General features: G+C 38.1%; 1 protein-coding gene across 1 annotated transcript in view; it reads right to left on the bottom strand.

The window, feature by feature from the left end:
- The window catches only part of DNAH11 (dynein axonemal heavy chain 11), a 318,773-nt gene that overhangs the window by 224,754 nt on the left and 76,517 nt on the right, over positions 1 to 17,502 (bottom strand). The window contains 2 exon segments of the mRNA XM_038557079.1: positions 1,990 to 2,223; positions 5,478 to 5,627. Coding sequence (XP_038413007.1) covers positions 1,990 to 2,223; positions 5,478 to 5,627 — 384 coding nt within the window.

Below are 17,502 nucleotides of genomic sequence, written 5' to 3'. Positions count from 1 at the left end.
AGTAGAAAGTGAAGATCAGAATAAAGATTTCCAAGGTACTTTGTGAGGAAGAGGTAAGATCTACTAACAGTTAACCACAACATAAGCACCATAAAATCAAAACCTTCACTGCTGGAACCACAGAACCTGGAACAGTACTTGATCAGCCCTCAGACTATCAGAGTAGCCCTAGAGAAGGAAGAAACAATTCTGCATACCCATATAAAAGAATTCTATTTGGCCATTTTTATTGTCAATTTGATATTTATTTACAGCAAGAAAAAAGGTAAATATTATATTGAGTGAAAATACAAAATAACAAAATGTATGAAATGTAAAAAAATTTTCTATATATTTAGAAATATTGATAGATATCAGCACAAATACACATTTATGTAAACAGCTGCACACTGACACATATTTATACAGAGAGGGACAGATAGATGTCTACACATTCACAAAGAAAGAGGAAAAATGTTTGATGTCAATATGCCAATATGTTATCAATGGTCACCTGTGGGAAGAGAATCTATGAAAACTTAAAAAAAACTTAAGTTTGAGCAAGATTGATAATACTGGAAACTTACGAGAGGATGTTATAACTATTTTTAAAAATCCTTATTTCAATAGATAATGAAAGTACTTTTAATAAAAGCATGGATATCAATAAATTAACTAACTAGAAAGTTATTTTTATAATAAAACCATATATGGTTAATTGCAATTTAATTATTAATGTCCATGAAAAAAAAATTACCTACTTAGCTTCCTCATCCAAGTGGCATTGACTAGAATCATAGAGCTATTGCCCTAAGAGGAAATCAGTCACTTTTAAAAATCCACTTGTAACTTAAAGCCTGCTAAATATAAAACCAACGCCCTATTTTCCTAAAGATGTACATGAAGAATATTTTCTCTCCAAAAGTAAACAATACAAAGACTTCTTTAGTAACATAAGTAAATCAGGGGATCTCTACTCAAGATTCGAACAAAATTAAAAGAATCAAAACACTAAACCTGAAATTCCTGAATGTGTAAATGACACAAGTACCCTTCATTCTCTGAATCTATTTAATGTTTAAGGGGCTGAATTAAAAGTACTGCTAAGAGGGACGCCTGGGTGGCTCAGTGGTTGAGCATCTGTCTCTGGCTCAGGGTGTGATCCCAGGGTCCTGAGATCGAGTCCCACATGGGGCTCCCCACAGGGAGCCTGCTTCTCCCTCTCTGTGTCTCTCATGAATAAATAAATAAAATCTTTTCTAAAAATGTAAAAAAATAAACCTACTGCTAAGAGGACACGCAAAGGAGAGCAGTGGAAAGCATTCTGAATTCTGCAGGTCCGGCCAGTGTTACTTACAAATTGCACAACATTGGGAAAATTGCTTAGTGTCTCTGCATTTGTACTTTATCCAAGAAAGGTAGACACACTAATATTTAAATGCCTTTCAAGCCTAATATTCTCTTAATCTAAAAGCCAACAGGAAGTCGGAATTATGCCACAACTACTAGCATCCCTTAGGATGGGAGGCTTGAGGAGAGGTCACAACCTAAGTGGGGTGAATAAAATGGAATTCAAAATAGACCATTTTCCAAAATTGCTCATCTGTGATTTGTAATTAACCAAAACCCAAAATACATGAAAACATCTGTCTTTGCCCAACAGCCCTCCATCTTTCTGAGTCATGCAGATCGTGTACGTATTTTGTAATAAATACACCATTAGCCTAGATGGAGAGTCTTATACAGAAGGACAGAAATAGGCACCATATCTAAGGATGTGTGATATCCTAGAGGCTGGGGGGATAATGGATGTGATTTTTTTTTTTTTTAAACCATGTAGCAAACCGGAAGGATAACACAAAGCTAGAAAAAGAAAAATCAAAGCACTGATTGCTAAAATCGTCCCAACATAGCACCCAGCACACAGAAGACACTCCGTAAATGATGGAGGAATCAATGTTTACCTCTTCATGTCCCTTCAAGTCTCAAAATCACGAATCTATAAAATACCTGTTTTTTATGGAAATCCTTTAGGGCCGTTTCATAGCCTTCCTCCAGTCTACTGAAGGCTATTCCTACATCTGTTGTCCACCAGATCTGTGAGCCTGTTAGTGCAACTTGTGCCGGGAAATCCAAGATCCACAGTTCTCTTGGTTTTTCCTCATAGGCCACTATGGCTTCTGTGATAGAATGTCGCACTGTACTTTGCATAGTCTGTTCAAGTCGCAGGAGCCATGTCTCCACCTTTTGAAGCAAAGTGAACCAATTTAGCACAGACTTAACTACAGAAGAGAGATAATTCCAGCCCCCCATGGGTTCAAAGGCCCCCTGAGAGGCCTCAGGTAGACTTATTTTTAAGATTTATTTATTTTGAGAGAGAGAGAGAGAGCACACAAGAGCACAAGTGGGGTGGGGGAGGGAGAGAGGGAGAGGAAGAGAATCTCAAGCAGACACCCTACTGAGCGCAGGGTCAGACTCAGGGCTTGATCTCATGGTCTGAGGTGAAATCAAGAGTCAGATGCTTGACTGACTGAGCCACCCAGGCACCCCAGATTTATTTGAAATCTGGATAGAAAACTAGAAGAGGTATAACTCAAGGAGTAAAGTGAACAACAATGCATCAAATCCATTGAACCTGATTTCTCCTAGAACAGTGCTCATCTTATTTCACCCACTGGATGGCAAATAACTTTCTGCAGCCTCAACAGAGGAAGTGTTCTCAATTATTCATTTTCAGACCTGAAGACAAGGGGGTTCTGGACCAAGATCCCCTGTGGTAAGGCACAGTGTTCTGAGAAACCAAACTCCCAGCGATCTACAGAATAATAGGTTAGAATAATATTCTGGAGCTTTGGGGATAGTGGTAGATTGATTTTGAAAAACTGGGTTTTTTTAAAAATAATTTTTACATATACTGAACATTCTTCTTTAAAATCTTCTTAGTTCTTAGTCTTAGGACAAAGTGTTTCCAGCAAGTGTCTTAATTATATTTCCTACTGGTTCTCATCTTCACACTTGTCAAAAATTAGACAGCAGGAGAGTATAAGAGATAGGACAACTGCTGACTTGTGAAAGTTAATCTTTTTTTTTTTTTAATTCAAGTTTATTTTATCCCCACAAATATATTTTAACCAGTTTTCTATCCTATCCAAATATGCTTTGTTGTATTTACCCATATATCTGTTTCCATTATATAACAAAAAGGGTATGTATACTATTTGTAAATAGTTGATCTCAGCAATAAAAAATGACTATTAAAAATCAATTCCAAGAACAACATGAGATCGTGAAGATAGTAAAACTGTTTTTTTTGAGGGGGGGAGGGTGCCTGGTTGGCTCAGTCAGTTGAGCATCCAACTCTTGGGTTCAGCTCAGGTCACAGTCTCAGGGATGGGGAGATCAAGCTCCACATCTGGCTCTGCTCAAGATTCTTTCCCCCTCCCTCTCCCTTCCCCTCTGCTCCCCATCCACTCATGTTTGTTCTCTCTCTCAAACAAACACATAAGTATAGTCTTTAAAAAAAAGAAGAAACTTCTTTGCCCTTCCACTATGAAGATGGCAGAAACATTCATTCCTAGAATCTTTCTCTGGAGAACTGGGAAGGAGTAATGTGTAGTTAATGAGCTAACAGCCTTGCCTACTGAAAGAAAAAGTTAGCACTGCCCTAGCAATGTCCTCAACATCCAAAAAGCCTTCACCTCTGATTTTATAACTGAGTTTTATTCACATGCCTGAGTTCAAGGTCTCTGATCTCATCACTACTTTAGTCATGAAGCACAATTCTTTTTTTTTTCTTTTCTTTTTATGAAGCACAATTCTTAATGCTTCCCAGCAACTAGTTCCTTCAGGAAATCAGGTATCCTTAGAGCATTTCCCCAACACTCGGATCCCTGTCCTCAATATGGCCACCTATTCTCAAGAACTTCCCAGTCCATTTGGGAAGACCATATAAGTTGGTATACCCTCTCATGTTCAGATGACTATGCCAACAATGGCTTCTTAGCTCAGCATGATTTCAGAACTAAGCTCTGATGAGATGTTTGATCCCTTCCCTTTCTGGTGTTTCTTCGGCTTCTGCCCGACTCTCTATAACAACAATTACCACTTCCCATTACTGCCAATTATCCATTTCTTCAAAGAGCCTAAAAGCTCCTCAAGGACAGGGATCATGTCTTATTCATTTCAGGATCCCCAGAAACTCAACCCAGCATCTGGTACATAGTAGGTATTCAAATAGCACTAATCAAAGAAAATACAAATAGTCTAAATTGGAAGGAGCAATCATAAAAGTGTAGGGGAGAGACAAGACCAAAAGGAAAAGCATCTTTTTATCAAACAAAGGCAATCAGAGGATGAATGTGGTATATAGCTCGAGTCTCTGGCCTAAATTGCTTACACTGAACAAATTAGAAAATGTGAAAACTCTCAGTACCAAGGGTTCCTACTAGTGACAACCATATCCGTCAAGTGGCCTGTCCTCCTTCTGGGCACTATGCCAGTCGGCTAGCAGTCTGCTGGGGAGGGAACAGACAGCAACACACTTTTGTCAAGATAGGTTATGGTGACTTTTTCTAATCACTGTAATAATATCCTAAAGAGCCCAAGAGATCAAAAAATATATTTTAATCAAAGTAATCCACCATCTGTTTCCCCTTCATTTGGCTGGATTTCTTGGTACAATATTAAAAAGCAGCAGAAAGAAATAAAGAAAAGCCCTGTTTAAAAAAAAAAAAAAAAAAGCTCCCATCACGTTTCTGCAAGGGACATTTTAAGGAACCCCACCTCAACCCAAATAGCTCTATAATGGAGGCTACTGTCTCAGGGACTCTGCGGATTATCTCAAGCTGCACAAGCATCATCATAAAAAGATGCAATCCCTCTACATCATCTGGAAACACCAAGAGCTCTTTCATAAATCATAATGAGCCATTCTTGCAGTTAACCGTTAAGAATATTTTCGAGGTATTTGGCTGTGCGAGGAGAATATGCTAACTTAACTGTCTGTGCACATGGTAATTAGGGAACGTGACATCAGCACAGTAGACTCCATCAACTTTATTTATGAGCAGCCATTTAGAACATTCACATCACAACCCTGAGCCACAAGCCTCTTTAAAACATGCTTTCCTGCAAGGTGCTGTTTCACGCAAACTCTCAGTGGCGAAACCAGTAAGCTTTGCAGGAGGCTTAGTCGCTGAGGTCCCACCTGCTTCTCTTTCTGGGGTCCACTTACTCAATCTGCGACAATCCTGACCAGTTCAACTGCTAGCATTTCAGAGACTCTACAGGGTGCTGAAGCCACATGAACACAAAATGGGAAGCACAGCAGATGATGACATGGCACAGCTGTCACACTAGCCATGGGTAAAAAGGAAACTGAGCACAAAACTAACCAGGGCCTGATTTGACAGGAGGTGACTTTTTTTTCTTGTTCAATTCAACCTTTAAAAATTATCCCCAAAATACTCCCATAGCACAGAAAACCTCAGAAATCTTACATGGCCCACGCATTCGCATTCTGCTTGGAATGGGATGTATTCCTTTTCTTTGCTGTACATTCCAATCGCTCTGTGGGTGGACACATCCTGACCTTCTTCAAACTGCAGATCTGCAATGCTGTCAAAGAGTTTGGCAAGGTGACGTGTTACCTGAGATAATTTAAAAAGATAAGCACATTTCTTACTGAAGATATATTCAGGTAATCTGCTGATGATGCCATATGAATTCACAAAATTTTCTTTATATAGTCACAGAGTCGTCTTGAAATGTTTTTCTTCAAAATAAAAACCACTTCTTAAATTCCAGAGTTTAAATGACCTTGATGGCAGTGCCTGGGTGGCTCAGTGGCTTGGGCGTCTAACTTTTGATTTTGGCTCAGATCATCATCTCAGGGTGATGAGACTGAGTCCAGCATGGGGCTCCACGCTCAGTGGGGAGTCTGCTTGAGATTTCTCCCTCTCCCTCTGCTCCTCCCCTTACTCTGGGGTGTGTATGCATGCATGGGCTCCCTCTCTCTAAAATAAATATTTAAAAATAAATACATAAATAAAATGACCTGGATGGAGAAGTAGCCAGACACTGGCTGCATCATCAGGCATTAGATGGTAAATGCTTATCATAAAAAAGTTACCTATTTTTTTTTACTTGAAGATTGGACACTTACTAACTTCTCTGTACCATATACCTGTAGCAATCATCCTGCTGGAAATTTTGTGGTCATGTTTTTGAAATGCAAATATATACTTATACTATAAAAGGTCATTTACTACAAGAAAGCTGTGTTAAAGTATCTGAAAGGAAATTTTAAGTTACATACAACCATACTCTTGTGTGGGGTCTTATGTTATTGTGCACTTGCTTTGACACTTTAGTGAACCCTATGGTGTATTTGCTATATGAGGAAAATGGATATGATTTCCCCATTTTTAGTGATAAGGAAATTGAAGCTGAAATACTAGAGGACTTTATCAAGTTGGCATTACTAAAACTAAGTGGTTTTTAGATTTTAAACCTCCAAATCCAGGCCATATCTATGAAGTTCAAATTCTGGCACCATTAACTTTTATATCCTAAATATAGCATCTCCAAAGGAGCCTCCAATAGCATAGTGAACTCTACTGTAGGCCCCAGACTAACTGAAAAATACAACAAACCAAATCAAAAGACAGAGATCATCTTTTGTTCAGCCAGAGGCCAATGTGGAAATTAAAGCCTAATTGGAATACAGACTACCAGAAGAGGAATACTTGTCCATGTAGTTATGTCAGCACAGACCAGGACAGGGCTCTCCATCTAGAGGTCCTGGCACAGAGGACCGGAGAAGACAAAGTGCATTCTGGAGGTGGACTCACAAGGAAAACCATGAGGTGAGCCACTCTACCTCTTTTGGGGCAGACTGAATGGCAGAAAGTGAACCTGAGGCAGCATCAAGAATGGGAAAAAGAGGCCCCTCCTTACACATGATACAAATAAATGCTGCTGAGTGGAAAAGTTTGGTGTTCCTCAAAAAGTTCAACATAAAATGAAGACCCAGCAATTCCACTCCTAGGTATGTATTCAAAATATTTTAAAACAGGTATTTGTACACAAATGTTCAAATCCTTGTACACGAGTATTTACAGCAGTCTTATTCACAATAGCCAAAAGGTGGAGTCAACCCAAACGTCCAATGATGGATGGCTGGACAAAATGTGGCACATATGCACACAGGGATACTTTTCAGATACAAAAAGGAAAGAAGTTCTGTTATGTATGACCTGGATGAACCTGGAAACATCATGCTAAATGAAAGAAGCTCATCACAAAAGACCATACGTTGTATGATTCCGTTCAGATGAAATATCCAGAATAGATCAATCCATAGAGGCAGAAAGTACATTGATGGTTGCTAGGGGCTAGAGGGAGGAGGGGATGCAGAGTGACTGCCTGATGGGCATGGGGTTTTATTTTGGGGTGATGAAAATATTTTGGAACTAGAAAGAGGTGACGTTTGCACAACTCTGTTAGTGTACAAAATGCCACTGAATTGTACACTTTAAAATGGTTAATTCTATGTTATGTAAACTTTGTACCTCAATAGAAATGAAAGGTGCTGATAACCAGGAGATGGTTTAAAGCTATATAGCATTACCAGCCGCACATAGATGCCATCTCTGTCATGAGTTTTTCTTGAAATACAGTTTAACTGGACTTGAAAACTATCCCAATAGCACTTCTAGGAACAACACCAATCTGCTTAAATTTCCTGTGTGACAAGACCAACAACAATATTAGTAAGGAACTCCTTAAAGGTGATTTAATCTTTGAAGCTTTTGGCCTTAACATTTGTGCTGTATTTGCAGTTTTAGTATTAAAGGAATTCACAGCTAGAAATTGGAGTTTAAAATAGATGACTTTTTGAGACTCTCACTTACTTTAAAGGTAGACAGAGCAAGAGCTGATGATCAGTGCTTGGGTTATCATATCCTCCTTCATCCCTGTACATTACCCAGAGGACATTTATACACAGAAAGTGTCTCCAATAATCTAACAATTCACTGTCACAGCTGAAGTGGCCAGGAAGTACACAGATGTTTAATGGCTTCTACTGTGTAATGGGCCTAAATAATATTCAGGTGAAAAGCTGCAGGATAAATGAGACCTCAACTATTAGATACTCTCAGATATTACTGCTCTGGTGAGAAAACAGTTTCAAAAGGACTTCTAGTCTTGTAGTCTTTCAATCCCAGTGACCAGGAAATGCAAAACCCATGGCTTGCAGTGCTCCTATTCTTATCCCCGGCTTGTTTGAAGTTGGATGTTTTCATATCTTGTCTTCCATTGAAAACTTCTGAGAGAATACAGCTGTTTTGTTTGTTTTTTTAACTAATGGGGCCCTGGTGTCCTCCAATTTGTTCTATTCTATGAAGATTTCTTTGTATTTTTTAGCAGTAAAATATAATTCTTTACTAGTTTGATGTTAAGAATACCTTTATATAATTAAGAAGATCAGTGCTTTATAGGCCTATTTTTCTCACTAAAGAAATAGAAAGATTTGAACACTTCAAATCATAAATAATCAGAAATGTCATTATACCTTACACAGGTTTCTAAAAGGTTAGCAATAAAAGAAAGGTCATACTCCTTTTGAAATTTGGATCAGCTGCCAACATTTTATCCTTTGAGTTTTCAATGTCGTCAAATTTCTTTTAGAGTCTCTTTAATGTGAAGCTGTTTTAAAGAGAGAGGACTGGTATTTCCCACATTTCCCTTGGGACATTTTCATCCATTTTGGCACAACTGTGTTCATTTGTATCAGTATGTTCATTTTCACCAAAATCCTCTGGCTACAAATCTAGAATTTCCAAAATGGTAGAGAGCCTTCATTCCCAGTGAACATCTTCTGTAACTACATCTATCTTTAATACAAATTTAACTTTTAGCATGATCAATTTTCATTGCTGAAAATTTCATACAAAAATTTCATACAAAAATTTCATCGCTTTGCTAGGCTTCCAATTTTATTAATTTCCCTCCCTCAGTTAGGTGTATCCATAAAAATGTTACATGTTTCATCACTGAGGACAGGGAGGTAACACACTATATGCTTTGATACCTGTGTTTACGCAGAGTAACAGATGCGTGATGGCCAGTCATGGACAGACTTCAAAAGGTCTATCTTAAATGCCCATAAGGTATGATGCACATTTGTTATTCACTCAGTAATTTTTGTAAAGAACTATCAATGAAATCTATGTCTTTTGCAATTACTCGCATTTAATATATACCGTAGTAACTTAACTTGAACCATGTTGTTGGGGCACTGGTGTTATTTAACCAATCCTTGGTAACTGAAATATCTATACATGGGAACTGTGCACAGGAAGATCTCCCAATGAAAGAAATCTTAAAAATCTCTTAAGATTTTAACTTATAAATGAGTTAATATTTTTAACTAATTAAAAAATAACAAAGTAATTAAAAAAATATAAACTCATTTATGTAATTTTATAATGTAAGATGAAAACCAATACAGTGATCACATCAGCTGATCTACCCTATGTTCACCTAGAAAACAAAGGCAAAGAAAAATGAAATTACTATAGCTTATTATTACATTCTTAAAGCTTACCACTTGCTTTTTGTCTGTATCTAATTTCATATTGGCTCCATCTATGAAAGATGCCTCTGCTGATTAACTGAGATAAACATAAAAGCCCAATATCACTCCTGGCATGGAGAGTGCTTCAAGATTTATTCCTGTAGTCATTAACTCATCTATTCATATTTATGGATAAGAGTTTTGGTATGAGTCATAATAGTAAGATAATTATGGTAAGAGTCATGATGATAATGTTTGTATGGACATAAGTAATGTCCAAAATGCAGGCAGTCCTGTCCATTGTCAATATTATCCCTCTAGAATAAGATGAAAATGAGTCTGTAATTTGTATAGAAACAACAATTTAAGCGAATCTGTCAAAATGTTACTCTTTTGTTTAAATATTACTCCATATCAGTGACAGTGTACAGGGAAATGCACATGCAACATCATTCAAAGTCTCAATCTGCAAAAAATTCCTAGAAGGTGATTAAATCAATTATGGCAGGGGCACCTGGGTGGCTCAGTGGTTGAGTGTTTGCCTTTGGCTCAGGTCGTAATCCTGGGGTCCTGAGATTGAGTCCCACATCGGGCTCCCCACAGGGAGCCTGCTCTGCCCATGTCTCTGCCTCTCTCTCTGTCTCTCTCATGAATAAATAAAACCTTAAAAAAGATTATGGCATATTCATACAATGAAACCTTTTATTGACACTAAATATACTGTAGAAGAACATTCCAATTTTGATTAAGTATATAAGACATAAACATAGACACATTAAAAACTACAATCATTCAAAAATAGTATCTAGCAGTGTATTATTCTGATCTACATTTTTCATATTTTCAATAATGGATGCAATTACTTACATAATCCAAAGACACTAAATTAGTTTTTTATAAATTTTGTACATCACTATAGTCAATACTAGGTAAGACACTGTTTTTACTAAAATGCTTTTACTAGTTTGCTTTTACTAAAAATAAGATATTTAATATTTTTCCATTTGACTCTCCACTTATGAATATAACTTGGACATATATAGATCACTGCTGATTCTATTTAACATCTTTAGCATGCATACAAAAATTTATATATAGTCACAATACAAGTGCTGAATTTTTAAATAACCTTTTCAAAGTTGAGAGAAGTAAAAAGAATCATGTGTGTACATCTTAAATAAATTTTAGCAAAGTGAACACAACACTTGTAATCACCAACAATTAAGAAACAGGATATATATGCGCCCAGAAAACACTTCATATCCCACGATAGCCACTCATCTCTCCTCTCAAAAATGGACATTATCTTTAGATAATGTAGATTCATACAATATGTACTTTTGTGTCTACCTTCTATAATTCAACATTATGTTCATGAGATTTACTCATGTTATTAGGTGCAGCACTAGTTTGACTTTTTCCATTGCTCTGTGGTATTCCACTGTAGGAATGTTAACACAATTTATTTATCCATCCTACTGTTAAGGGACATTTAGACTCTTTGTAGTTGGGCCTATGATGAATAATAATGATGTAGCTATGAAAATTCTTGTATACATATTTTTGGTCCACATATGTATACACTTCTTCTGAGCATACACTGAGAACAGAAAATGCTGGAAAATAATGTATTCTTACATTCATTTTTATTAGACACTGTTACATAGATTTCCTGAGAAGTCATATCAATTTATAATCCCACTGGCTAGATAGGAATATCTCCCTGTTCCACATTCTTGCCACTAGTTAGTATTGGCTCTTTCATTTTAGCCTTTTGGTGGGTTTGATCTCGGTATCTTATTGTGTGAGTGTATGTGTTTTTCTAATCCCAAGTCACGTCAAAGCCTGAGGAACTAAATGTGCAAACTGACAACAGGGGGAAATAATAATTCATGATATTCTCATCAATCCCCCTGTATTCAATGACATCAGAACAATGCCACAGTTGTTATCCAGGTAGCTGCAGCAAGGAAAACAAAAACAAAAACAAAACAAAAAAAAGCAAAGAAACCAGAAAAGACTAGTTCCATGGGTTGGCAGTTTGATAGTCATTTTCTTGTTTTGTTTCTAAATTTCAAGTAAAATCTTTTACTTTAAATCAGTAGTAGCATGTAAAAGTCCTCGAGATTGGTGAATGCATATTCACGTATTTACACATGTATATGTAAATACCAGCTAATGTGTTTTAATTTGCTTCTGCAGTGTAATTAACTACTCCAAAGTTCAGTGGCTTAAAACACCAACAACCTCTTTGCTCACAGCTCTGTGTGTCAGCTTTTGAGATGAGATGCCTCAGCTGGTCTGTGATCATTTGTGGTTCGCTTGTGATCCATGGCTTCTCTCACGTAGGTGCTGGTAACCCAGCTGGTAGCTTGGGCACGGGCATGTGCTTACCATCCAGCAGGCTAGCCTCGGATCATTCATGACATGGTAGTCAGAGGTTTCTGAAAGCAGCCATAAAGTATGCCCTCATGTGCATGAGCTTGTCCAACCTCTTGCTAAGGATACCTCGGGCCAAAACAAGTCACGTGGCAATACACATGGAGCTACAAGCTCTAGCCCAGATGAAAACACACCATCACACTGAAAGGGCATGGATGCATGGAGGGGAAGAATTTGTGGATGTTTTTATAATATTATAAGTACTTGTCTTGTTTCTTTACGTACTTTTACATGCTTGGTTTCGTGCTCAGAAACCAGAGATAGTACCTATTCTTTTCCCAGTTTGGTATACAAGGAAACTGATGTTCAGAAAAGTAAAGTAGTAACATAGCCACCAAGCAACAGAACCAGGATTTGAGCTGATCTAGGATTTCAAGGTCTCTGTTTTTTTTATCTTCTGCTTTCTGATGGATGGCTGGTATGCCTGTTTTGTCTACTTCCATACAATTAACATTTCAATGCTCACAATTTTGTGTAGATCCCGATTTCCATCTGGTATCATCTTCCTTCTGCCCGAAGCACTTCCTTTAAGATTTCTTGTATTGCCAGTCTGCTGGTGATGAAATCTTTCAGCTTTTGAATGTCTGGAAACATCTTTATTTTGGCTTTACTTTTAAAAGATATTTTCATTGGATAAAGAACTGTAGGTGGATTTTTTTCCTTTCAGTACTTTAAAGCTGTTGGTCCACTATTTTCTCATTTGCATTGTGAAGCCTTTCATCATGCTTACATTTACTCCTTTGTACATAATGTGACTTTATGGATGATCTTTGGATTTCCTTATCACTGGTTATGAACAATTTGAGTAATCTGATACAGTTTTCTTTGTAGCTTCTGTTTGGGTTCACTGAGCTTAAAGCTATGTATGACTACTTTTTCATCAAGTGAGAAAACTTTTAGCTGTTTTACCACCAATATTTTTTTCTGTCTCCTTTCCTCTGCTTGTGGATGTCCAACATACACATATGGAACTTTCTTTTCTTTTCCCTATCTCCATTTTTTTTACTATACAAATATAGATGCAACTTTCATGTTTCTGTCTGCTAATCCCAATGTTTGTATCATTTTTTAAGTTTTTTTTAAATTTATTTATTCATGAGCAACACAGAGAGAGAGAGAGAGAGAGAGAGAGAGGCAGAGACACAGGCAAAGGGAGAAGCAGGCTCCATGCAGGGAGCCCGACGTGGGACTCGATCCCAGGTCTCCAGGATCATGCCCTGAGCTGCAGGCGGCGCCAAACCACTGCGCCACCGGGGCTGCCCTGTATCAGTTTTGATTGATTTGTTTCCTCATTATGAGAGTGAAATATTCCTGACTCTTTCCATGCCCTGTCATCTTTAATGGTATGTCACACATTGCGAAGTTACCCTGCTTGGAATTGAATATATTTTTATTCCTAACTTCTTGAGTTTGTTCTGGGATGCAGTTGAATTACTTGGAAACAGTTTGGTCCTTTTGGGTCTTGCTTTTAAGATTTGCTTGGAAGAACTGGCATAGTGTGTAATCTAGTGCTGATTATTCCCACTGCTAAAGACTCTAAGAAGCCCCTCTAAAAGTTTCTGGGGGTTCTCTCTCCATAGTTCTTTCCTCTTTGGTACTCCGTTCTGCCAACTAGCTAAATTGCTCTCCTTGGACTCTCAGCTCTGAGCCCTCAACTCTGTGAGCCCATCAGATGCTTCCTGGTTCCCCCTCCCTGTACCATGCCTGGAAACTCACTCAGGGAAGCAATTGGAACCATCACAGAGCTCTTTTGCTCCAAGTCTGTCATGAATTGCTATCCTCTGTTGTCTGTTGTCCAGTGTTTAAAAAGGTCTTATTGCCTATATTTTGTCAAAGTTTGGGGTTCTTTGAAGAAGGTGGGTAAATCTAGCTCCTGCTACTCCATCTTGGCCAGAAGCACAAGTGTATCTTTCTTTGTTTACTTTGCATCTCTCTGCTGACTTATGAAGTCAAGCAACTCTCCCTGTTTACTGGTCATTACAATACCTTCTTTTGTGAACAGCCTGGTTATGTATTCTATCCACTTTTATATCGGATTATCGATCTGTCCTCATTTCTTTGGATGTAGGAGCTGCATATTCTGCATAAGAGTCTTTTGTTTGTTTGAGGCATTGCTAACATCTTCCCCACTTTGTAGCTTATACTGTTAGTGCCTCAACAGTATCCTTCGATAAGGCAGTTTTCAACTTTAATACAGCCAAACCGGTCAGCCTTTCCCCTACACTCAATAGTTTCACGCCCAACTTAAGAAATTTCTGCTTAAAAATAGTCCTTTCTTGTATGTTATATATTTCATTGAACCTTTCATTTTTACATCTACATTCCCCTAGAATTGATTTTTTTAGATACAGTATGTGGTAGATGCCCCCTTTTCCCATCCCTGCACATTTATATCCAAATGACCTCAGAACTGTTCATTGTCTGTCATAGATTCTAGGCACAGCATCCTCCTTGGTGATGCCGGATACTAGTTTTTATTTTTTCTCCTGCTTTTAGTTCCACAATCCTGATGAAAGCTCTGATCAGCTTTTCAGACTCTGTTATGTCTTGTAAATAGCCAAATGTTGCCAAGGGAACATCAGGCAAATCTCTCTATGGTTTCTTTCTGCTCACATATTAGCCTCTGAACTCTGGACTATTCTTCGATGCTCCTTAAGAACTCTGTGAAGCATTTAAACAGATCTAGTTAACTATTTTACCCAGCTATTCTACTTGTTCTCAGAATCAGAATGCACAGTACTCTGTGAAAAGCTCATCTCTTACAGCCAGAAGCCCCGCCAACTCAATTTAAGCGGAAGCTGAGCAACTTCTATCAGGTGATACCAAACAAAGGCTAGGACCAGGAGTTCTAGTTGCTACAGCAAGACTGAAAACTCCTTGGTGGCATTATTCCACATTTATAAGACTTAATTTTTGGATCTCATAACATTAAGGTGATATTTTATTTCTACATTGTAATACCCCTGATTTTGTAGAAGTTTCAATTGGCTGTGGAAAGAATTCCAATGAAGGGGTGGTAAACAAAAATCTAAGCAGTGACAAACACACTCGCAAAATGAACAACAAAAAACGATCTGTTTGAGGCTAACCATTTGGTCTACCATTTGAGGTTAACCGTATATTAAGTATTTTGTTAGGATAATCAAGGATAATCCCCATGGGATATATAATTTATAACACTTAAAATTAGATGGTCTATTTTCTTGCCACGCACCTAAATGCCTGTCCTTTTGAGCATGAGGCTGCCCTTATACGAAGGCATCCATTTACAACATGATGTAGTCCCAGACTATACCATGTGAATCTGCTCTCATATGGCCATTTCTATGACAAACTATACTCATGTGAGCAGCTTCTTTTCCTCACAATCGACTTGAAGTTCAACAGAGACAATGGCAAGATGGTCGAAACCATGACCATCTGTGCCTGTTTCCCTCTCCTTCCTCTTCCCCACTGCATCCTCAGTCCCCAGCCTCAACTCAAGGGCAACCCTTCCCTCCACTTATCTCACAGCCCTCTAGTTTTCTACTTCCTCTAAGAAGTTGCAACTTTTTATAGATTGTATTTCAACTAAAACTCATTCACTTTTACATGCCCTCCACTCACCACTTGAATTTTGAGCCCTTTTCACCTTAGTTGTTGAAGGAAGGCTAATCCCATGAGAAAAGACGGCAACACACTATGAGTGACTGTTGGGCTCCACCATCCTGATTTCTGGAATTCATATGGTGAGACATATTCACTCAATGGAGCAAACACTATACAGAAACACACTGTGCTTGTGGAAATGAAGGGTCTTACATACATACCCTGAAGATCCAGCAGGGCTTTCTGTCACCTAATATCAAGCCCATGCCTCATAAGCACCTTTCAAAATGCCCATATTTCTAGTCCATTAAAGGTATCAGTTTAATGCAATCACTGAAAATTTGGGCATTTCTTAATAGACAAATTGGCAGATTTCCTCTTATGCAGATTTGGGTTGACACTACTGAAGGACATTTCTTGATGAAAACATTAAACATTTCGTAAATATGTATTCCTGACTTTCTCACTTTATTTTTTTAAAGATTTTATTTTGGGGCCCTTGAATGGCTCAGTTGGTTAAGCATCTGCCTTCAGCTCAGGTCACAATCCCAGGGTCCTGGGATTGAGTCCCACACTGGGCTCCCTGCTCAGCGGGGAGCCTGCTTTTTCCTCTCCATCTGCTGCTCCTCCTGCTTGTGCTCTCTCACTCTCAAATAAATAAATAAATAAAATCTTTAAAATATATATATATTTTTAAGTTATCTCTACACCCAATGTGGGGCTTGAACTCATAACCCCACAATCAAGAGTCCCATGATCTACAATAGAATCAGCCAGGTGCCCCCTGATCTTCTCATTTTAGAGAATGCACCGTGGCCTCGATTTCCCCAACAGTGGAATCCTAGTGGCCACATTAAAACAAGTAAAAAGAAACAGGTAAAATTAATGCATTTTATTTGACCTAGTATATCCAAAATACTTTCAACATATAATAAAAAAATTAGATATTTTACATTCTTTTCTTCATAGTTAATTTTGCAAGTCAGGTATATATATTTATAGCACATCTCAATTTGGATTTTTCTTTTTTCTTTTTTTTTTTAAAGATTTTATTTATTTATTCATGAGAGACACAGGAGAGAGAGGCAGAGACACAGGCAGAGGGAGAAGCAGGCTCCAAGCAGGGAGCCTGATGTGGGACTTGATCCCAGGTCTCCAGGATCACACCCCGGGGCTGAAGGCTGCGCTAAACCGCTGAGCCACCAGGGCTCCCCTCAATTTGGATTTTTCATCACAAATACTTGATCTGTATTTCAATTTCATAAAATATACTGTTGCAAAAGTAGATTTATATGGTCAAGTTGTTCCAAACACATTTACGCTTTCCAGTGACTGAATCAAATGTCATTATTTATTTATTTTATAAATTTATTTTTTATTGGAAATGTCAGTATTTAAATTTAAATCAATTAAAATTTATTGAACTTAAATATTCAGTTCCTCAGGGGCACCTGGATGGCTCAATCATTTAACAGTCTGACTCTTGATTTTGGCTTAGGTCGTGATCTCAGGGTCATGAGATCGAACCCCTGCTTAAGATTCTTCCTCTCCCGCTCCACCCCTGTGCTTTCACATGCTCCCTCTCTTTAAAAAAAATCAATAAAAATAAAAAATAAAAATTTCCGTTTCTCAGCCACATTTTTTTAAAGATTTTATTTATTTATTAATGAGAGACAGAGAGAGAGAGAGGCAGAGACACAGGCAGAGGGAGAAGCAGGAACCGTGCAGGGAACCTGACGCGGGACCCGATCCCGGGCCTCCAGGATCAGGCCCTGGGCTGAAGGCGACGCTAAACCGCTGAGCCACCTGGGCTGCCCAGCCACCACATTTCAAGTGCTCCATGGCCACGGCTGGTTCATGGCTACCCCACATTAGACAATACAATGTAGCACATTCCTTGCAAGTTTGTCTTT

This window comes from Canis lupus, chromosome 14 (genome assembly GCF_011100685.1).
Source record: "Canis lupus familiaris isolate Mischka breed German Shepherd chromosome 14, alternate assembly UU_Cfam_GSD_1.0, whole genome shotgun sequence".
Lineage (NCBI taxonomy): Eukaryota > Metazoa > Chordata > Mammalia > Carnivora > Canidae > Canis > Canis lupus.
This window is presented reverse-complemented; position numbering and strand designations above follow the sequence as displayed.